General features: G+C 39.2%; 1 protein-coding gene across 1 annotated transcript in view; it reads left to right on the top strand.

The window, feature by feature from the left end:
• The window catches only part of LOC146555219 (protein Niban 1-like), a 28,713-nt gene extending 7,947 nt beyond the window's left edge, over window positions 1-20,766 (top strand). Inside the window, exons 2-14 of the mRNA XM_085252452.1 lie at window positions 7,754-7,884; window positions 8,629-8,757; window positions 8,842-8,956; window positions 11,552-11,716; window positions 12,593-12,708; window positions 14,154-14,258; window positions 14,525-14,687; window positions 14,850-15,037; window positions 15,438-15,584; window positions 16,395-16,505; window positions 16,750-16,857; window positions 17,789-17,900; window positions 18,007-20,766. Of these exons, the coding sequence (XP_085108578.1) occupies window positions 7,754-7,884; window positions 8,629-8,757; window positions 8,842-8,956; window positions 11,552-11,716; window positions 12,593-12,708; window positions 14,154-14,258; window positions 14,525-14,687; window positions 14,850-15,037; window positions 15,438-15,584; window positions 16,395-16,505; window positions 16,750-16,857; window positions 17,789-17,900; window positions 18,007-19,220 (2,804 nt within the window). The 3' untranslated portion in view covers window positions 19,221-20,766. The remainder of the gene's footprint in view (window positions 1-7,753; window positions 7,885-8,628; window positions 8,758-8,841; window positions 8,957-11,551; window positions 11,717-12,592; window positions 12,709-14,153; window positions 14,259-14,524; window positions 14,688-14,849; window positions 15,038-15,437; window positions 15,585-16,394; window positions 16,506-16,749; window positions 16,858-17,788; window positions 17,901-18,006) is intronic.
• The last annotated feature ends 3,443 nt before the right edge of the window (window positions 20,767-24,209 follow it).

The following is a 24,209-nucleotide window of genomic DNA, read 5'->3' as shown; positions in this document are numbered from 1 at the left end:
TGATTATCCTGTGACATGAAGTGGAAGTGGAAGAGCAGGTCTCTCCTGTGAAACTAGGACTTGCAGTTGAAATCCTGCAACACTCCCCTGCACATACTCATAGTTCACATACCAAGATATTGTTCAGGTAAGAAACTGGGCACCTGCCTATACTGCATTGCAGTGACTGTTGTCTACATTCCTTTTGGGTTGTAGTGTTCCCTGATGTTTGTTTGTTTGTTGTTGTTTTTTTTGAGGTAGTAAGTGAATTCCTTTGCACACAATTAAAGATTATTCCGTTCATAATGGTTGTTTTACTTATAGGATAATCCAGATTATAGACTTAGGTGAGATCCTTTGGGTTTCATATTCTTGTTAACATGCAACAAGTGTAAGTGGTGTAACGCACAACACCTACTGCACTGCACCTGTTCACATATTTCATTGCAGTGTCATCAGTTTCTACCGAGTCTGACAACAGAAACACATTTGTGCTTTTGTGTGTCACCTTTAATAAACACACAAATCAAAAATGGCCTGAGCTTGTCTTTCCATCAGCAAACAGAAGAGTCATTAGTAAAAGAAATGGCTTCATTAAGAAGACGGTTGGATTTGCTGGAGTCATGAACCTTTTAAGTATATTTCAATGTCTGCAAGAAATCTCACAGAAAGCTGTAACGGGTACCTGAAACCAGCATAGGCTTGCAGACATGGAATAATTCCTGAGATGGATGGATTACTACTGAATACAAAGATACTGATACAGGCTGAATCTATAATACAGTAGATTTGAGTTTTGACTTATGACTTATGTGACCAAATGTAGGTGCATTTGGTTTTTAATTGTGATTCGACAGCCTGTTCTCACTCCCGAGGTGTAATATAATGATGATTTGTCAAGTCCCGAGGGGATCCTGAGGAACGCGAAAGGTGACCTTCCACATTCTTATGCTATGCGCCATCTTATGTTATGGAAGGAATCCAGTAGAATGACGCTCCTGGGGTAATACACTTTCCGGACATGTATTTCAGCTTTAACCCTAAGCTTATCCCTAAGCTTAACCAGCACTTTAATGACGTTAGTGTTTTCCAAAGCAATTTAAGTAAAACGAACGTACATGTGTAGATTCATTCCAAACGGTTCTCATGTTTCCTAATTCTTCCGATCTCGTATATAGGGACGTGTTGGGTGCCCGGAAGCATAATATACAGGCGATTTGTCACCTAGCGTAAAATGTTGCGCTGTGGGAGTGAGAACATGTTGTTTGAACATGCATTTGTATTATATTGCATTAGGATGGCATTGAGAGGAGGAACTGCTGCTATTTTCCTTTTCTCACCGATGCAGAAACTGTTCATTTTGATTCTTTATAGTAATTCTTATACTGTAGATGGAGTTTTTTTGTTTGTTTTTCTACTTCAGAGAGTTTTCTGGGTGTTGGATGAGGCCTGGACCCCTCCTCTACATATAGGTACTCTAACCTAAAGGGTCACTATACCCAAAAGTAATTTTGTTAACATTTGATTGCCTGTAAAAGGGAAAAAAAAAAAAACTAGTCATGGGAGTTAGTAGTGAACATAAGTTAAACGAGCTCACACTAATAAATTAGATCTGTTAACCCTACACAGAAAAGACCGGTATTAAAAGAAATGCATTCTGAATGTATTCTGACAACAAGCATGGGATGACAGAGGACTAAAATACACGGCGGAGTAATCAGGAAACGGGAAACGGAAGGGAAACACAGCTGGGACTAATCAGGCAGGACGAGACAAGGGAAGCAAAACTGAATGCATTGACTTAAGACACGGACCTTCAAAGTAAAACAGGAAACACACCGACTTAACTTACAGACCCAGACTCAGAGACACAAGCTGACATGATACTGAGGGAACATAAAGACGGGGATGACTAGACAGGAAACGTGGAACCAGGACGGGCACAGAGAAAACATGAGGACAGAGACTGAACGCAGAACAGGGAATGTCAAAACAAAACAAGCACATGACAGACACAGACATGGAGAACAGAGGAAGCACGGGAACCAAAGCCTAAGAACTAGAAATTCTCCAGAAACATAACAAGAATTAATCCGACACATAAGATGATATTAATCAAAACATATACCCTTTATACCAGTGTTTGGCCTTCTTGAAGCCCCTATTCAAGTTAGCTCTCGATAGGTCTCACGTATAATACAATGCAAAAATGCTAATTTTAGCTCTGGGTACATTTTAGTAATGTTATCTTGCATCTGGTTTAAAAGTCCAACATTTTCCCTGTCAGCTGTAGACAGCCCATGGCTATAACATTTTTAGCCCCAGTATCTCCAGGTATGCAGTTACCTCTGTTTGTCACTCACTATCATTGTCTCTTCTATTTATCACATGGCTTGTTAGCTCCTCCCTTTCTTTATCAGGGCTGGATCAGGTGACCCTGAATCCTGCATTGAATCATTAGTTATTATAAATCTTTGGCTCTGTGCTACAAAGCAAGTACAGCATACATGCCTATGGTATGTTGTTGTTGTCAGGATTCACTTACCCTAACATTGTCCACATAAAGATGGTTATCAGCTTGTTAAAGTAAACCCAGGTTTTCCCTTACATGTTCACATAAAAAGGATTGTGTCGTCAGAATCTAGCCAATCTAAAAGGGGCATTTCGTGGATCACGTGACTCTTCTTTAAGGCAGATGGATTCCTCTGAGTGCCACGTACTCCAAACAGAGACATTATCAGATGATAATAAAATAGTGAATAAAAAGCAGATCTGTAGGTAGATTGTGGTTAAATTAATTAAATGGTTGAACAAGTATTCTTGGTGTGTGTTCTTTGTTCTAGTAGCTATAATTCCAGCAGTGTAAAAGGCTTAACAGTAGACTGAAATAAAGTAGAACAATTTTCTAATCATTTTCTAAATCACTTAATTACCGTGGCAATGTGATAAGTGCATTTCCTTCAGTAAGGGACAGCTTAACAATAACAGACTCTATGAACTTAAAACACGACATTCAGTAAGCTAAAGGAATCGCTCTCTCTGTCAGTCAGTTTCCTTGTCCCGCTAATCAGTCTTTCTCAAAGTCCTTGTATCTCTCTCTCTGACTCTTCTGCTATCTGTTATCCAAAGCATCGTTAGCATCATGTAGCACACCATGTGGCTGAATTGTTTCTCTGTAAGAGCGACACACACATATCTGTTCCCAGGATAACGTTGGGAGAAATGTATAAAAAGGCCCAACAGGATTGCTCTGACAAGCACTCACATAGACGTTCACCGAGAGTGAAAATAAATGCATTAGAACTCGCTCCTCTGTGTGTCTCACGTCATAAGGGAATTTTTGTGACAGCTAACCACACTGTGTCAATAATTTTTTTGGTTTTGTATTTTAGAGCAATAAGTTGAAAGTTGATTGAAAGGAAGCCCAGCTAAGCTACATGCTAACACTAGCAAACTTGCTAGCAGCAGTCATAAATTGTACAGGCGTAACACATGGACACACGTCTGAATCAGAATTTTCCTAAACAAAAAGATACATCCTGTCTTGGAAAGGATGTATCATACAGCAAGCCATGACCTTAGTTGTTATCATGTATTTATTTATTTATTTAAATCAGTGATTTATGAAAAGGTGCTAAAGGCACCTTTCTGTGTTTCCATGATCACTTAACCTGAAAAAGAGGATACATTAACCAAATAGTGGCTGCAGACATTTTGCATAAACAGCAGCAGATTTGAGCTGAAGGTTCACAGACACTTAGCTCAGTCTCGTCAGAGACGATTTGAGATAACCTTGTGAAGAGGCTCCACTGAGACTACGAAAATAACTTTTTATTTTTTATTGTTAAATGTATTCTAACAGAAAGCTTAGAGAGCTGGCAGCCAGAATAAGTGTGCCTGTAAGTGTGTATATATAAGTTAGTAGGGGTATTTCCTGGAGGTGGGAATCACCATACATCCCACGATACGATATTATCACAATACTTAATGCACAATACGATATTATTGCAATTTTAAAAAATATTTTGCGATATTCAGATTCTGTACATAAAGGTAAACTTTATCAATATTCATTTTATCTAATATCAAAGTCTCGCACTCAGTCTTTCTCTCATTTCAGTCAGTTTTATTGTTGACAAACTGAACGGTTTGTATTACAGTCTAGTCCAACTTAACTGAATGCAACCATCTGGTACAATTATAGCTATTCTGAACTATGCAATTTATGAAAACTATGCAGCCCCTTCAGCAACTGAAGAATTTGAAAGTAAATTAAAACAAAATATAATTTTGCGTTAAATAAAAAAGTTTTAAACTTAATTAAAATAAAACATCTCTTAAATTAAAATAAGTAAACTGTCACGTTTATTGCTGCCAAAAAAAAAGTTAAACACATTTGGACAGTGAAGGAATGTCAGGATTCTTGCTCAGAAAAAGGATCAACATGCTCTGAAGTCAGAGCACAAAAACCTTTTTGTAACAAAATATCGATTTCTGCTGTCCCTGTATCGATACATCATTAGCAAACAAAATATCGCGATACTACACAGTATTGATTTTTACCACCACCCCTAGTATTTCCTTGTTTGTAGCTGCAGTGCAGAGGATCCCCGCCCACACACATCTGCATCAATAAGGTGAAACCAGCTACTAAATGATTCACAGCTTATGTTTTAGTACTTAGTGACACAATAATCCATTAAAACACCATTCACCTTTGTTTTATTCACTACATACATGAACTTCTCTGAGGTCTTCCTGTTTTCCATCTTCAACATTTTGTCCAGTATATCCACTATCCCTTGTATGCACATGTCCAAATCATCTCACCTTTTCCTCTATGTTCTCTTGAAGCAGAACAGCCAGCAGTTTACATCATTACATCATCGTCTGTCTTTGCCGTGATGGAAAGTGTCTGGCCATGTAAACTGTTTTACAGAAAGGAATTTTACTCAACTTTAGATCAAGGGTATTTAAATGTTTCATAGTTGTTGTCTTCATCTTTCGGCTGCTCCTTTTAGGCATTGCCACAGTGGATGATTTTCCTCAATCTCACCATATTGCTAGCATCCTGTTCTGTCACACCAACCGTTTTCCATGTCCTCCTCCACTACATCCTCCTTATCAGTACCTAGTGACACAATAGTCCATTAAAACACACTCCATTATCCTTTATTTTATGCACAACATACGTGAACTTCTCTGAAGTCTTCATTCTCGATGTATTCTTCTGTCATAAATGACCGTGACATTCATTTCCACCCACTCCTCACCTTGCTTGTACTCTTTTCTGCACGTCTCTTGCGGACTGTCTGTTGCTTTGAATGGTTGACCACACGTTTACCTTACACTTGCCTTCCTGTCATGCACACATATATTGTGCTCCATACTCTCACTGCAAATCACAGTGTGTACTGCAAGTCGTCCATATAGACCTGTCCATCACCACTGCAAGCAAGAATGGGCTCAGAGCCTGATACTTGATGTTATCCCAACCCACCTGTCACTCCTAGTGCACACTGGGTGGAATTTTGTCCCACTCTTCCTTCAGGCTTCCTTAGAACTCACTAGCCTTCACCTTTGCCACCTTTCTCTTTCCCCTTCTCCTAGCTTCCGAGTACTTCTGACTATGACTATGACAAACTACTACTACTACTACGCCACTTTTTCTTTGTTCTTTTCCTTCCTCAATCCACAATTAGGTCTTGTTGTCCCCTTAAAGGTTTTTAACCCTCAGTTTGGATGCTAGCACAGTTTTAGCTGATTGTGAGTCAGTATCAAGTAGATAATTTGACATGGGTTGAATTGAAATGTTCCATAAACCATTATGAAATTACAGCCATTAGTTTATATGCTGTAGCCAGTACATGAAGGCCATTAAGGCTGCTATACTATATTATTTCCCATTATGATTCCAATAAGAGTCTGTGAAAAATGCATAAATTAATAGCTACATTAGTAAATGCTTTTGCCTTGGACAATGCTACACAAACACATACTTCACTTCCCAACTCTGCTCCGTGAGTGCTCTGTTCTTCAGTGCATTAATACAGTGTAACAGAGCTCCAGTTCCATACTAGTCTGAAGGCAGAATGCAGGCATAATGGCAGAGGCATTAACCCCAGCATTAGCATACTTATACTGGGAGACACAACAAGCAGCAGCCAAATATTTGTCGCTGCTCGTCCAGTAAGTGAATGATGTATCACTGGGAATTGGGGACACTGAACATTTGGGGGAGCATAAATACACATTTAACGCATCCCTACCCCTCCTCATCTCTCTGGTGGTGTGATTTGGTTTGCAAAGGCAAGCAACAGTGGAAAGAATTGGTGAGCTCAATTTTATTCCCCCCCCAGGAATCAGGATCCCTTCACACAAGGCGTCTGACCTGATTTAATAAGAATGGAGAGAAATCTGAGAGGTTTTCTTTTCTCTCTGTGTTGGCAACTGTACGGCTGACAACAGGAAGGACTAAGAAAAGCAGAAAGAGAAAGGGGTTCTGGTTGACGATTATTGGTGACAGGTCTTGGAGTCTGATGTGCCAATTGTAATCTGGATAGAGATGACTCATATAGTCTCGAGAGCTACTAACAACAACCTCAGTCACCTAATTATAGGAGAATTATACGGGTCACATCAGGTACAGCGAGATACCATCTGGTATGTATTAAGACTGGAATACTATGTTAGAGGACACTGAAAGACACTGAAAATAAGCAGAAAGAAGAGCCATTTTTCTTCAATATTTCCTAAAAGGCATCTGGAAAAGTTTGAATCAGATATGGCAATTTCAACTCGGACTTCATGTGTTTGTTTTGTTAGTCAAGCACGGCCCATTTTATACAATTTTTTTTTTTTTGTTTGTTTTTTTTTTGAAGTGGTTGAACTGTTTCACCAGTTAAGACGTTTTTAATTTGGCTTGTAGTAGTGAAGCAGGGATAAATGTGTCTGCAGTTTATCGATCAAGTGTCATTAGCGTTAGAATTTAACCTTTTCCTTGACTTCTTGTAAGCCGTCATCATTCTCTTTACTTGTTTTAATGTTTTTTCAAGACCAGCAGACACTAAAGTGGGCCTTGAATAATAGAAAATTCATGATAATTTAGCTAAACATTCTAACCTCATATTCACAGCTATTGCAGTGATGTATTCATTATTTATAGGTTATCTATTACCAGTAATGTAGTTTTACATATTAACCTACTTCTGTTGCTGTTAATTTTTTCCTGCTCCAGAAGGCCAAGTCATGATTTTAAATCTTTTTAGTCTAATAAAATAAAGTCATAACATTAGCCTGTTTTCTGTATGTACATTAACTTTAAAACTGTTTATGAACACACACACATATTTTATAGTTTATAAAATGCAGGAGAGGGAAAGGTGATCTTTAACTTTAAAGATCTTTAAAACACCGGGTTATGGGTCCATATGGGTTTTACAGTATTTTGTTTCACACTGACAAATTGTGGCTCTCTTATCTCATTTCCTTTGGTCTTCAAAATTGGTCTTCACGCTGCTGTAAACTAATTTTTGTATTTTTGGTATTGCAAAATAACTCAATTCACACTAAGTGCAGCTCTACAGCTTTCCCCTTGGTCTAAACTTGCTGGTTTGCATTTCAGTCTCTTTGTTAGTCTGTCTGTAATCTGACCACCATCCATTCACAGCTTCAGTGTTCAGTTTTCACCACCCATCCCCAACAATAATATGTGCTTTTCTAAGCTTCAAAAGCAATGTATTAAAAACGCGGCCTTTCTTCTGTATTGTTGCAGGCCAGGCCGAGGCTGTGCTGGAAGAGTTCAGCCCGTACTACAGGAAACAGTTCTCTGTGGCTCAGTTCTCTCAGGTAGAAGATGATGTGGAACAGCACAAACAGAAGATCACACAGCTGCTCAAACAGAGGGTATGTCTTTTAAAATGTACTGGAGAAATGTAACATCCATGATGCATGTGCTTCATACAAACCTTATCTTAGCAACTTTTCACCCGAGCTGAATCAATAATAAACACACAGGGGTTTCCCCATGAAAGGGGTGGTGCTTGCAGCATCTGGCCAATCACAAACACAAATACCGGGAAGTGTAGGCTGCTGGGAACAGAGCAGCTGATTTTACAAAAGAAGATAACCCTATACTGAGGGGAAAATGAAGATGTTAAACACACAATAGAGACTGAAGTAACACTGCAATATGTGTGAGAGGTAAAAGCACTCTTTATATAGAGCACTAAATGTGAGTGCTTTAAGCTCTTCTGTCAATAAGACTGGAAAAGAGGATTGTCAAGGTAAATCTATATTTGACCATCTACTAATAAATAGAGAATACAACACGATAACCTCTAAACAATTTAATAATTGTAGAATAGCTGCATTTTGGAAAAGCTATACTAAAATAAGGAAGGTATAAAAAACAGAGCATTCACTGTGAAAGACCTGATCACGTCCTGCATTTTAAAATTGACCTGGCAGCTGGCAGTAAGAAACTCATTTTAATGAATTATTTTAAAAGCAGAAACAGTTAAAGTTCATCATGCAGTCCACAATAGCCTGGAGGCTCAACTCTGATATGTTCTGATATGCAAACTGAGTTTATAGTCAACTCAAAGACGAGCAGGCACAAATTTTCATGCACGTGTTCGTGTTCACCAGGCGGCTCCAGAGGAGGGTGAAGTGCTATATGAGGAAAGTGTCTTTTACTTTGATGACACCAGGAAGTGGCGGGAGAGGTATGTGGTGGTGAGAGCCAACTACTGCCTGGAGTGTCACGAAAGCGTTGAGGTGAGTCTGTGAAAGTGATGTCAGCAAATCAAAGGCATCTACATAAGGGGCCCCTCTTATTCATTCTGTGTCTTCTTTCTTCAGACCTTTGTTAAAGGAGCTCCTCCATGCCACAAGCTCCTGCCTACAGGGGGCAAGGTTCTGACGGCAGAAGAGGCGTACATGGCTGTAGTGGATAAATGTTTTCCTGATGAAAGCTGTGAGTAAAACACCTAAAACAACTATTTTTCTTTCTTTTTTTTGTCACAATAACGTGGCGCACAGCGTGACGTGAAAAAGGGCACATACCTTTGACGTTGCGTGACGAACTCTGTATTCCTCGTCCACACGTAAGCGCAAAAAAGGGGTCTCTATTGTCGGTGATTCGAAACACCGTTTACGTGTGACCGAAAGGCCCAAACGCATAGAAACAGCTGCGTTTTCAAAAATACCCGTGTAGGTGTGGATGTAGCGTAAAAGAATTTGTAGTGTATTTTATTACTGCCTGTGATTTATTGCAGTTTACTTGTTTTTGTTTAATTGTTTATGAAATGTTAGAGTTTGGAAACAAAATATGGTTGTGTGAGGATGTGTTTGTAAAACAAAGGGAGGCCTAGCAGAAAAAATTTGGGAACCACTGGATTAACATATGGTTTAAGAGTCATTAGATTCACTTACACTTTTATGACATCGCCTTATGGTACTGGGTTCTTAATAAAGCTTTGCAAATTTCCTCTATCACACAACAAAGCAATCATCAGACAGTAATTTTAGAAGATATTGAATTCCAGTAGAGAACATTTTCAATTTAATATTGTCTAAACTATATGTAGGCATTGCACGATACGTTTATATGTGCTATAAAGGGGACTATGGTCGTGTCTGTCTCCTGTCTTCAAATCTCTTCTTCTAAATTAACTCCCGATAACTGGCAGTTCAAAATAACGCTTACCTTAAACTTCCATTAGTATTAGCTACTCTCTCTTTAAAGCCACCTTGTTAGGAGATTCTGTAATATCAGTGTTAGTAACGTCAGCTGAATTTTTATTAAAAATCTTTGACAAATTTGGAAAAACCAATTGTAGAATATTAGATAATACCCTTTCTTCCACTGCTAATATTAATGTTATAGCAATTAGTTAGTATATTTAAAAAGCCAGCTGAATGATGAAAGTTTATATTACGCTTTATATTTTAGTAAGAATAATGTGTAACTGTGTGATGGGTTCATTTTCCACATTGCTCTACTCACAGCCAATGCTTTTATCTACCTTTCGCCGTCATTTCTGTAATAAAACCATAGTTTTGGCTCGTGATGACATCATAGGCTTTATCTTAGACCTTTCTTTAACTGGAAAAAGTCAGTTGCTTTTGGTTTAATAGTAGAACAGCCTCTAACACCGTACTATTACGTATGAAAAGCTCAAATTTTCAAACTGGTAACAGTTAGAGATGGGAAAAGGGTACATAAAGCATCAAGCCTCTTAAGAAGCACAGCTAAAGACGAAATCATGAGAATTTAAATGTCCAAACAGAAATGGTTATTTTATCAATTATTATTTTATAATAATAATCAACAATAATCTTAGCGTATATATGTTCGTATGTACCGTAGCTCCTCAGAGGGTGGGCCAATCTGAACTAAACCTTCTACACACATTGTGTCACACACAGTTATTATTAAAATCTATATGCTTTTCAAAAAGGATTCATTATAAATCCTAATATTTTTGATTTTCCTATATATTATGTTCATTTCATTGTCCCCCTGTAAATGTGATGTTCTCTGTTTGCATGTGTTTCATTTGTATTTTTCAATGGATGTTGCCTGTACACTACTTCATGACCAACAACATATTTCTAGAGTCACGCATTTCTGTCTGGTAATCCATGGGACGAATCTGGGTTTGGAGGGTGCCCAACTTTGTGGAAGGGGGGACGGACCTTTCCTGTTCCAATACAACTATTTTCCAGTGTACAAAACAAGGTTCATAAAGAACTTTAACACTTGTGGGATGAATAGAAACGGAGACCTAGACCTTCTTGTCCAACACCAGTGTCTGATCTCACAAATGTGCCTCTAGAAGAATCATCAAAAATTAAATAAACGCACTCCTAAACTTTGTGGAAGGCGCTTCCCAGAAGAGTTGAAGCTGTTATAGCTGCAAAGGGTGTGTCGACATCACATTAAACCCTCTGGATTAACAATTCTCAAGTTCATATGTATGAGAAGGCAAACAGGCAAATGCTTTTGGCAATATTGTCTGTAGGCATGTAGGGAATGATAAGAAAATTATAAATATCATATTAAGAAGAGATCAAAGGTTCAATGTTTAAGACGGTCAAACCCTCATAAAATGTTTGTCTTTAAAATTATGCTTAAAATGATACTGCCTTTGTAATGGCAACATCTAAGATATGATAAAATCACATTAAAGATTGCTTTCTAATATCGTTCACATTTGACCTCTGATCTCACTTTTACATTTCATATCTGCCTTTCTTTCAAGTTGATCCCAAAATGCATGGTATTTGTTAAGGAAAGTATTGTCAAGCGAAATAGAAAGAGCTGCTTAGTTAGAAATATACTGCAGTATCATACTGTTTACAGTAATAAGCCTAAGTTATTCATCTCCAAGTCAATACCTATTTTCCATTACCTTCTCCTACATCATAATCAAAGTAATCTTGTCTAGCCTGCTACTGTCATCTAATTTTTAGTGCACTACAAAGTTAAAGAATAAATGGTTCTGGCCATTTGACAGCTGCTCACTAGCAGCACATGTAGACTTTCATCTACTCTTTTCTGTTTCAGGTGCAAAAGAGGACTTTGCTCCACCTATGGCAGGGATGCCGGGACAGTTTCCAGTCTACCTGCGTCTGCCCTACAGAAGGGACTCCTATTTCTGCTTCAAACAACAGGCCACACAGGCTACCTTCATTTCCATCCTATCAGACTGCATCAGACACCAGAACCAAGGTAAGATGCTACAGAAAAGGATGTTCTTACCTCCTCAGGCACACAGTTCCTCCTCTTACTAATAGTGTGAGTAATTAATGTTCATAACACCGAACAACCCTTTACTGATCTCTCTGAAAGTCTTCATAAAGTTCCTGTTTCAACAAGACTGAAGTGTTAATTACATATTTTAAATGTTAACTTGGCCAGTACACATGTTAACATTATCCATTAAACTAGCAGTTCTCTGGTAGTCACATGAGCCATCTGTTAACATTAACCCAGCAGTTTGTGGACTGTAGTCAGAGAAAAGATGAATAATAATGGCAGGCTGAATGGGTTGTGGATGGAGCATTGAGTGCTGACAGAGTGGCCACAGTATACCCGCCACAATGGTCGCTTCGCTCGGCCCCACAACCTCGTCTCACAGTCGCTTGTATTTACACCTGCAGTTAAGCTGCAGGAAGCTGCTGCATTCACACCTATGGGTAATTTAGAGTTTCCAGTTAACCTATCCCAGCTAACTGCATGTCTTTGGACTGTGGAAGGAAGCCGAAGTACCCAGAGAGAACCCACGCAAGATCATTAAAATGGTGGTAAAAACCAACATGATCATACAGTCGTGTCTTCTACCCAGCTGTGGCCGGATTACAAAAAACTGAGAGGATTATGACTGGCCGTTGTGCCACAAAGACTGTCGTGTGACGATTTTGTCATCTGAGCATCAAGATGAAAGATAAATATCTGCTGTGTGCGATCAGTGAAGTACTGTTAAAATCAGCTGATGAATAAATGATAAAGATAAAACAAGCGAGCGCAATGGCCCAATGTTTTGACAGTGAATTCATTTTCTCAAAGCTCCCTGCATGTCTGACTTTTTTCTCTTCCCTCTGTCAGACTTCCTGAAGAAAAAGACTTGTGAAGTTCAGGCCTTCCTTAAAGCTATTCAGCTCTACAGACAGGACAAAGGCAAATACGAAGCCTGGGACATGCTGATAGGAAGTGATGCAAGGGTATGTCTCTTTTCTTTATTTTTCTTAGCAACAGTTATTTCTCCCAACATAGTAATACTGAGGATGAATATTTACTTAAGTATAAATAGTGAAATGGCTACATAATTAATACATGTAAATACATTTACAAAATGAAAATTAAACGGATAAAGGATGGTACAGGAAAGCTAGGTTGACTTATTAGCTGTGTAACGCACCCCTGGACATGTACATGTGTATAGTGGCAACAAAAGGCATTCTGTCTATTCTACCTTATAGATGTAGATCAAACAGGCTTCTTATAAAACACACACATTGGCTTATGTTAGGAATCTCATTGACCAGATGCAAAATTCCTCTGAAGAATTAATAGTTTTAAGCCTTGAAACTTAAAAGGGCTTTGATTCAGTTTTTTTGGGGATACTGTTTTGGCTTTGATGTCTGTATAATCAGAGGTGTGAAATCATTTGTCTCACCATGTGGACCTTGAAAGAGGCTACCGGCAATGTTGATTCTTTGTCCCCGTACTTTTCCCATTATATAAGCCACTAGCACAGACTATTAGAAAGAGATATAATAATTTGGGGCAGTGAACATAAACTATGCCTTTACCCACATGACATTTTCGTAACAGTCTCCAATCCTTCCTCTTAGCATTATAGAAGGAATTTGTCCTCTGATATAACAACAAACTAAACATGCGTAAAACACAAACACTTGCTGGAGCCACTGGAGTATATTCAAGAACAGTGTAAATTTAAATGTTGTCAAACAGTATTTTACAAGGCACAGAGTCTGAAATTCACAGAAAATTTATATTTTTTTCCACTGAAAATCAGCTAAATCAGTCTGAGTGGGTCTGCACACAAAGACATCGGCTATCAGGCCTTCATACAGTTTATATACAGTTTATCTTCAAGAAATTAAAGTACCAATGGGGTAAATGATGACCAAAGGAAAATAAATAAATATTTTAAGCTAATTAAAATGTCCACACTCCCATGCATCAGTATCCCTCAGATTATAATGGAGGCTTTGCTCTTTATTTACCTGTTGCCACAGAGCAACGTGTGTTATTGGAGCTCAATTCACGATGGCTTCCTTTCTCTACTCATGTACGTGCTGAACTCTTTGAATATACTCAGTTGATTGAAGTAACTAGCTAATATTCTCAGAGTTAATCAGCTCAGAGTTAATTTCTAAACTCGGGGTTTGTTGGACATTTTTCCTGACATAGGTTTGCGAAATATTCCAGAGAACACTCTTTTTATGTGTGTATATATATCGCTATATAAATGGTGTGTTTTTGTTGCTTTGTTTGCTTTTGTTTTGTTTTTTTCGTTTTTAAAAAAATATTGAAATCCTGTCTTACTAGTAAAACCTGAGAGTTTATAAAAGTTTATTCTGGCCTCGTTTGGATGATGATGAGACAAACCTGAGATATTTTCTGTGTCTGTTAACTCTAGGTGATGGCCAACATGGTGATGGAGCAGCTGCTGCCGTCTCTGGAGAAAGACATGCTGCCTGGCCTCAAAGCCAAAAAGACTGAGAGGAAGAGAGTTTGGTTTGCTGTGAGTCATTTATGTTTGCAACTGATGCAGTTTCTAAGAAATATAGGATTTCATTTCCCAGCTGTTGAAAGGAAAAATGAATGGAAGTCTGTTTTTCAGGGTTATATCTGAAAAAGTCGTGCACTAATACATTATTCATGAAGTCTCCGGGCTCTTTTCTGCACTCTTGGAAGTCATTTTTATTTTTTAAAAAAGAGCTGAAATTCATTTAAAAAGAGGAAAAACAAGAAAAAAACCCATCTTTTTCATGAATTTGCTACCTTCAGATGGTGGAGGCAGTATATATCCTGGTCCAGGAGGACATGTTTGAGGGGCTATCAGCATTGAAGGAGGAATGTCGGGTGTCTGTTCGGCAGCAAGAGGTGCTGATTCACTCCGACATGGACCAGATCCTCAACTCAAGAAGGCAGCTCGAGGAAAAAATCCGAGGTATTCTCATCTATCTGATAGCCTTGTTACTTAGAACATTCAGAAACAGAATGATGTGTTGCATTCCTCTCCATGTAATGATCTAATGAAGTGCAGCTTCGTATAGGGAATAAGGGTGACGGAATTGGGCTGTTTTCTCAAATGTAATTTTTTTTTCTCCAGCCAAAGTGTCAGAGCCAGCTGAGAAGCTGTGTTCCGACTCTGTCCAGCCGTACCTAGGCTCAGTCCTGGAGGAGCTGATGGAGCCAATCAGCGCTGGGTTCCAGGAAGGACGGCGACTAAGTGAAAACACGATGGACCAAGTGTATCAGGACATCAAGCAGGGATGTGGTAACGAACAGCTGAAACAGGTTGGTTGGAATTTCACTTGTTTGGTTTTTTTCTGATATAACGGAACAAACCTCCAGAGAATTACTTTTGGTTGGGCTGATTCATCTCATTTTAAACCTTCAACTTTATAACATTCACAGGAAAGAGTTAACTAAGGTTAGGAGTAGTGTTTTGCTTTAATACAGGGGATTTTTTCAGAAACTAGATGTTTCCTCAAGCCCAAATTTACCTCTACATAAGTTGTTGGTGACCTATTAGATATTAAGCTGGATACATGCTGGACAGGTCACCAGTCTGTTGCACGGCTGACACAAAGTGTCCATTTGCATTCACTTTCATACCTTGTGAAAGTGAACAGACAAACCTTGGCTATTAATCTCATTAATTTCTACTCTGTCTTCTTCTCTCTTTGTCTCTCAGTCTCTCGACGCCATGGCAAAACCGAACCTGCTGAACTGCTATGAGAAGATCGGCTCCCTGCAGGTTAAACTGCAGCACTTGGAGGCGAGGTTTGGATTCTCCGACACCACAGGAGTGATGCACAGTGCTCAGATCGATTTGCAGCAGGTACAGCTTCATGCTGTCATTCACATGGCAATTTATTTGAATTCCCTTTCCCTCCTTCTGAGAGGGTATTTCTACTGAGATGGAGTGAGTGTAAGGATTTCACAACTCGTTTGTGAATCAGCATTTTATGAAACACTGGCGATAGTTTATTTACTTAGTGTAGTTTATGATTGCTGGTGATTCGTAATATGAGCTTCACTTTTCTTATTAGAAAAAAAACTGTTGATTTTGTCAAATCAACTGGATAATTAGCTAAATGTGAGTTCACTCCTGTTGAGTGGCAGTAAACAAAGTAGAAACAAAAAGCAGAAAGGTTGTTTCTTAAATTGCTTTAACTTTGCTACTTACCCTTGATTAAACCAGAAGATGCCAGAAAACTAGCTCCAGAAATATGTCTGTGAAGGTTCTCAGTCATCCAGGTCATCGTAATCTAAGGAGCTTGGAAAGAAAAGCGTCTGGACTTCTTTAAGTTGCTTGAAGACGTTTCACCTCTCATCCGAGAAGCTTCTTCAGTTCTAAGGTCAAATGGTGGACACAAAGGGACCCCCTGATGATCCTCTACCTAATCACATGAGCCAAGGTGTGAAAACGGGTGTGGGTCACAATGGAGTTTCGGGTGAGCTCATTGTGAAACCTGGCCCCTCGGATGAGAGGTGAAACGTCTTCAAGCAACTTTTCTTTCCAAGCTCCTTAGATTAGCTCCAGAAAATTTGGATTAAGTTTTTATAGTGTACAGTGATAGCAAAAAAAAAAAATCATAACATATTGGGAGTGTTAAGTCCAATTTAATTCTCTGCTTCTTCATTTTAGCTGATTGAGAATGCAGCTTTTACCTTCGAGCAGCTGCTCTACAAAGCCATCCAGGACAACCCAGACAACGCCAGCTCTGCCACTGAGAAGGTCAAACACATAGTGCTCAAGGTCAGTTTGTCATCTAAAACAAAACTTCCCAAGTTTCTAGTTAAGACATGAGAAAATTGTAACCAGGTGCAGGTGAGGTTCACATCTACCCCCTAATATGAAATGTTCACTTGTATACAGAAATGTCATCAGAACTGTAGGCCAAATGCTTGTAAGAGATAACAATCAGAATAGGTCCTGTTTATCTAAAACTAATAAACTCTCCTCCAGATGCACTGACTGGTTTTATTCCATCTTCTTGCAGAAATACGACTATGACAGCAGCACGGTGAGGAAGAGAATCTTCCAGGAAGCTCTGGTTTCCATCACTCTGCCCTTCATCAAGAAGAGCCTGGTGTCTACCTGCAAACCTGTGAGGGCTCTGTCTTTCACACACACACAGCATAATGTCTTTCTATGGACATTAAATTCCAGCACATCTGTTCCTACCATAACTCTACAATTAATAGTAGTTGCTTTATCAACCCTAGCTTATTTGAACCCTAACCATACCCCTAAGGACATCTAATTGACAAAATGCTTACCCTAACCCTAAACATCAAAAATTAATGCCTAACTCTAATCCTTAGGCTAAACCTAACAATAACTTAATTGTAACCCTGACACTAAAACCACATTTTGAGTCTCAAAAATGCCTTCAAACTCATGGGGACGGGAATTTGTCCCCATAATGGCTGTTGGTCCATACAGGTATAGCAAACTGCCAATTTTGGAGGTGGTCAGTTTGTGATATTACTCATAACTCTGACCTAAATTTACTGCTCTTATATTGACATTTGTGTCCCATTGGCAGGTGGGACATACATTGGCTTAACAGTTAGCATATGACTGAGCAGCATTAGCAATTTATAGGGAATAGCCTGTATAGTTTATGTGTCTTTCAAATAAAAATTTCAAGGAAATTTATCACGTTCTCTTGTATTTTGATTTGATGAAAATTTAAAGACCCGAACTCTTCCATGGCATGCATTTTAAATTTCTGTTTGCTATTTGGGCTGATTGGGACCTGATGAATGTAAAAACAAAGAATTATGTGATATTTTTTATTTTTTTTGTACCTGATTTTTGTTTCTGAGAAAAATGACATTCGCTTTAAATTTTGATAGAATAAAGGCAGTATAATGTCCTCGTAAGTGGAAAGTGGATATCAGGCCCTTGTAAAGCAAAATGTGATGTCCACATATGTGGACGCCAGGTCTATGGGATTTTATATTTGTATACACTATGTAACACACATATCCCTCAACAAAGCCTGACACTTTTGTCTTTGTCCCTCTATACAGGAGCTTCAGGGTCTTGAACAGATCATCTATAGTGACCATTCAAGCTTCGTTCATGTTGACAATGTTTATGAAAACATCCTTCTGCAAATTCTGGACAAGGAAGTCACTAAAGGTACAAAAAGACTAATAATGGCAACTTAGCAACACACAGCCTTTCCCCAGACACAGGTGTAGAGTTACGTCTAATCGATCCTCCTGTTTGTTCTGTCATTCTGCAGTGGTGAAGGAGGCAGCCAACCTAAAGAAGTACAACTTGTTCACAGACAAGCGAGACCTGACCAGTCAGTCTAGCCTCTCTTCCTTGCCAGCATCTATTCCTGGCAGCCCAGCCATGACACTGGCTTCCCTCAATAAACCTTCTTTAGAGCCGCAGCCTTCTCCACTTGCTTCTAATGATGTCTTCGCCAGCTCCCAGAAGCAAGAACAGCAGGAGGAAGGGAAAGACCAGCTTCAGAGTGAGGCCTTAAAGGACATGATAGTGGGTGAGACACCTCTGGGGAAGGTTGAAACAGGGGTTGGTACTAGTTCCTCTGGCAGTCAGGAATCAGACCTACCAGCACTTAAAGCAGAGGATGTCATCCAAACTGCTGCGGAAGAAGCAGGAAGCAATAGTAACCTCAACAGCCCTGATTTAATAGAGAACATGCCAGAGAGCTGCACAAATGATACAGCAGCAGCAGTTCCAGCGATTGTGATGCATGAAGATGTGATTTCTGTCAAAACAGAAGAAACTAAGACAGCTGCTGAGCCTGAAACGAACAGCGCAGATGCTCCACAAGAACCTCCCACTGCTGTAGGAAGTATAACAACAACAGAAGCACCAAAGCAGGCAGAATCTCTCAATGCTTCTAACCTTTCAGCAGAAGGAACTGAATCCTTGCCTGCCAATACTGAAGCAAAGACACAGTGTGAGAACCCAGAAATCATGGTCGAGGCTCCACCTAGTGGTGAAGCACTAGGAGGAATAGTCCTCAGTGAGAACGTAGGGGACGCAGAACCAGTTGCTTTCTCAGAGACGAGCTCTCTGGCTGTGTCAGTGGGAAGCGAGTCTCATCCCTCAGATGTTGAGTCCACAGATGACGTGTCAACATCCTCAGACATTTTGGAGGGCGAAGCTAACATCAGGAAGTCACCAGTGGGTTCAGGAGATGCTACTGAGGACATAACAGCAAGTGACAAGGTGCCAGTCCAGACAGAGGTGAAGAGTGGGACTGTCATTGGAACTGGAGCCATTGTAGAGGTGGAAGCAGAGGAGGTGGAGAAAATGAAAGCATCTCTGTCTAGTGAACCCGTTCAAGAGGAGACACCTTCCAGTCCTGCCCAAGCACGGCCTCTGGACTGCGTCAAGGAGATCCGTGACCTGGTGGTGGAGGTGATTGAGGTGGAGGAACCTGTGCAGCATTACCCCAGCGGGATCTCCAAAGAAGATTAAATATTCCAGTAGTTGTCACTTCTATATAGAACGGCTTCCACTTCTGATACCAGTCTGTATCCATTATATTTAAACGCGACCATGTGACAGATGGGAAGCCTCCTCAGCTTCCTTCCTATAAATATGCATGATAGCATGATTATTTATATGAATAAATTAGTCTTGATTTCAGCTGAAAAGTGGCTAAACCAAAATGTCTTCTCCACTCAGTGACTTGGACAGGGCTTTTTTTAAACACTACAACTCTTAAATTATTAAAAAAAAGAATTTAGAACAATTTTATAAGTGAAGAAATTTCTGTAAATTAATCTGATATGAAGGATTAATGCATTTGGGATGGGGTTCATATGAGTGTTGTGTTCTTTATGGCCCTTATAATCAAACATATTTCCTCATTTCTGCTCTTCTTTCCAAGAAGAAAATGGATGAAGTGTTTGAGTGCAACTGATTCAAATATACTTTTGCAGAATACAGGTTCAGTGCTAATGGTGTTACTTTTTTTGTTAAACCTTTAGTTAGCAGCTTGTCATTTATACCAAAGATAAACACCAAATGTAGCATGTTTTTTCTGAAGTAGTGTGACTGCAGGGAAGATTTTCCTGCTGTCTACTGAAAGTGTGACTTGGCCAGATGTTGTTTCTGAGGGACGATGCTCCACTTAGAAAAGTTGTATTTAAGGTGTCCGCAAGTATGTGAGGGTCCCCTTAGATCAGAGTGATGTAACCGGCTCCTCAAAGTATGAGCACTGGGGGTGGGTGGATCGTTCCAAATGTCGATAGTATCTAAACCAATGCTGGTATTGGCATCAGGTCAATACTAGCACGATAGGATAAATACTATTGTGTTCAGTATGTAGTCCACTCATTTTTCTTTTTTTGGGGGGGGGGAATGAAAAATATGCACTATGAAAAATGTCTGAATCTTTTTGTGTTGATTGTCACATATATTTTATTTATATCCTGTAGCACATTTACACAATAGAAGTTGACTCAAAGTACTTTACGTACGTTCCAGGTCTCAAGAAAAAGAAAAAACAAGATGGGAAGCAAAAATCACACTGATCTCCCCGACATAAGCTTAAAATACTGGCCCTGTATTTATTTGGTATTTTCAAGTTTCAGGGTGTTTGGAAATCACTTTAACAGATAATTTAACATACACATACAATATTTACATTATTTCTCCTTATTGTGATTTTTTAAAAATTTAAATATCCACCTAAATACTACTATGGATCAGCCTAAAGTGCCTCTGTAGTACATCCACGTTGCCTTAGATTTCACCAGATATACAACTGGATGCAGTTGCTATAGAGACTGGTCTGTAAATCCATCCATTCATTCATTTACTTCCTCTTATCAGGGGACATGCAGAGGAGTATGTGTGTGTGTGTGCGTGTGTGTGTGCGTGCATGCATGTGTCCATGCATGCATGTATTCCTAACAGTGCCTGTTTATAGCATATTGACCGTAAACTGTCCACCGGCTGAATATGTCTCATTAGTAAAAGCCTGTAAATACATATATTAAACAAACTTTCCCTGAAAGCTTTTCGTGTGAAAACTTTGTGTTTTGGAAACAATTGATAAATACTTTTATCAGCCAGTAAATCAAATGCAGCAGAATGATTTAATCATTTATTATCCTCAGCATTTTTAATGAACCACAGAAAAAATTTGACTGTAATATTATTTTCTGATTTGATATATTGTCATATTTCAGCAGTACTCCAGGTGCATCAAGGACAAGCAAAATAAGAAAACATCAATATACTATTTTTCAAATGTTCATATTTAAAACGGATTGTTCACAATAAAACGATAAAAGGCAGTTAACAACAGCATAACATTAATATAAGTAAAATATCTTCCAGTGCTCAGGTGAGAGATCAAGTTTGTTTCAAGGCTAATTTAATTAATTGTGCAGTATTATAGGTTTGTAGTAGACGTGTTTATCAGGATGGAAGCTCTCGGAGTGATTGATCTCCTGGGATTTGAGCTGAAGAAACAAAATAGTCACTGAAGGACAAAAGGAGATGAGGAAAAAGAGTTACACTCTTTGATACAGGTAGAAAGTATTACCTGACTGAAAGCTATGTTGAAGAAACAAGTGCAAGGTAGTATGTCTTGAAATATATGTGCTGTGTTTTATAAACCTCATTGTATACAAAAACTGACTCCATCTCTATTTTCCTATGCAAATGTCCAATGGACTTTTTACGCTACTTATCATAGCAGGGCAGGCGCAAAGTTTGAAAACATTCAGGTAAGCTTGTGTTCAGCGGTGAATCAATCGAATCAGAGCAGTGAACAGAAGAGAGGGAAATCGGCAAGCCGGTGCTTTAACAGACTAACATTAGTCACAGCTGCCTCACAGCCAGTGTGTCAATGCAGTGACGTCCAGAAGTCTGAGGCTGCATCAAATGTGTGTCATGTTTTAACGTGAAGCTGGAAATAATGAAAATATTTGAAAAAGCTTGGGGGGGAAAAATCCCAGACAAACAATGAGGTCTGACATGTAGAACGAAGAAGAAATAGTTTAGATTCGACTTTATTTTAGGTCAGTAATCAAAAGGAGGAGATTAGCGTTCCCAGAGTCATATCTTGTTCAGGTTAAGCAGCACTGAGAGTGAAAAATGGGAGAGAAACACATGATGATTTTTTTTCCTCTTGACTTTTTGTTTTTAAAACATCCTTAGACTGCATTTATTTAACAAAATAAACATATAAAAAAGGCTTGCAGTCTGGTTTTGCTGTCTTCCTGCTTTCTTCCTGTTAAAAGTGAATTATTCAGATTAATCAGAATTTCAGATTGTTGTAACTTACTCTCTAATATTTTAGAGTATTTATCTTAGAACATGAAGTGCTTTGAGGAACTTCAGCTTGTATAAAGCAGAAATTCAATTAAATGAAATACAGCTACTGCTGTTTTCTCCCACAAGAAGAGTAAACGCAACTGGATAGAGAGTGAGACAGACTGTGAGCTGCATCTTATCAATCAGCATCAGCGTTGATGCCATAAATGAATGACAGTTAAATACTGTTAAACGCACACCACTAGATGGCGCTATGACACCAAACATCTCATAAAGAAGCCCCTCCATCAGCCCTACCCGTCCACTCACTCAGTCATGGTATGGGACTTTAAAAAAGCCTCATAAAAAGTAAATGCAATATTCATCTACAATGACGCATACATTGGACATCACAGTGACTCTATGAATTACACTTCGCTAATAGCTGGAGGGGTAAACATCAGAGTGGCCAAGCCATAAAAACCAAAGATATGCCAAAAAAACAAAAGCCCCACCATGATGAGAGCGAGGACTGACAGCCAAGCCTAGAGGACCTGGCTGCCCTCCTCAATAGGGGCCTGTTGAGGAGCAATGATAAAGGGCTTGTATCTACACCATATAAATCAGTTACTATGGGGCGTGGATTTGAAGGTTGGGGGCTTTTTTCATGCTCCATCTTCTGACCAGCTGCTTGGAGTTTGAGCCTGGTGAAGGGGTCAATGGGTTGGGCCCGGTTGCCTTGTCAGGACAGAGCAGCTGATGGATAAAGCAGGCTGTGATGGATGACGCCACATCTCGCAAATTCCTTCGTTCTTCAGTGGAAGTGGGAGAATTCTGCTACCCAGCCGTTGTCCTCTCCTGGCCTTCTAAAAATACGAGCTGTTTACTTTGCCCCTGCAAGCTCCTATAATGACATGTTGTTTTTAGCCAAATCACTTCCAGCGATCAGTTGCTCAGCTTGCAGCAACACCCACCCAACCCCCACTGGGTTCATCTCCTTGCTTGATGTTTTGCTTTTGCCCCCTGCCACTTCACCTCCTCCACAATCTTCCTCTCTCTCCTCTTAGGGTAGAAATATGTCTTTTTATTTTCTGCACGCTACGGTTGTCAGGGGGGGATTTGAGAGCCAGGCTAAAGGTGGCTGGAGAACCACTGGAGCTCTGAGTCACACCATCCGCATGCCTGTCTACCCTTTTTGTGGCTTTACTGGTTACACTTACCGGACCTCGAGGCTCTGTATAGGACCTGTATGAGTCCTCCTGGTTTACTTTAGTCATTTACTTATGATATAAAAGTTCTAAAACTGCAGGTTTGAGTGAAGACCTAAGCTTTGGTATTGATTGAGGTTCGTGATATCGACTGAGAACAATGATCTTTTTCATGCTGTAATCTGTTGCCGTGATGGAAAAATGCCCCATTTACTGACATCATGTTGGAGATGATGTGAAGTTCATGTCTTATGAACTTCAAGCTAACTTTTGTTTCAATTCATATTTACTACAAAACTCATTCACACACAGTTATATAGAGCCTAAGCTCTTTGTCTAATACACACTCACACCTCACTTCCTAATGGATATGATATCAAAACTCCATAATTAAACTAATTCGCAGTTGCCATTACTGGCATTTGTCCCTGTTAGTTAATGAAACATCCTCGACCTCATTAAGATGCACCTGATTAAAACGTAGCCTCATCTCTTTATTTATTGTGTTAGTAAAATTAAGTATTTGATGTCTAACGATTTGTTAAACTTGCTTTCTGAAACATCAGTATAATGAAATACATTTATAAGTTAGGCCTTTTTTTGTCCAGGTAAACTTCTTATCTATACTGAAATTTATATTAAGGTGCATAAAGTGTGTGGCTCAGGTGGTCGAGGAGATCAGCTACTGATCGGAAGGTTGGCTTCTCCAGTCTGCATTCCAAATATCTTTGGGCAAAATACTAACATCGGAGTGTGAATGTTGGTTAGATTGCACTTAAGTTTAGAAGTGCTTGTATGAGTGGGTGTGAAGGGGGTGAATGAGGCATGTTGTATACAACGCTTTGAGTACTCCAGGAGAGTAGAAAAGCACTATATAAGAATCAGACCATTCACTCTAAATGTATGGACGACTTGATTTAATTCATGTCAATGTAGTAAGACCTAAATAGGAGTTGGTACCAGCTAAGTTGTAGCTTTTAGTACCAAA

This window comes from Mchenga conophoros, linkage group LG17 (genome assembly GCF_057382185.1).
Source record: "Mchenga conophoros isolate Kocher_MC1m ecotype Shallow Benthic linkage group LG17, M_conophoros_male_GT1.1, whole genome shotgun sequence".
NCBI classification, from domain to species: domain Eukaryota; kingdom Metazoa; phylum Chordata; class Actinopteri; order Cichliformes; family Cichlidae; genus Mchenga; species Mchenga conophoros.
The sequence above is the reverse complement of the archived record's forward strand: the minus strand, read 5'-3'. Positions and strand labels throughout refer to the sequence as shown.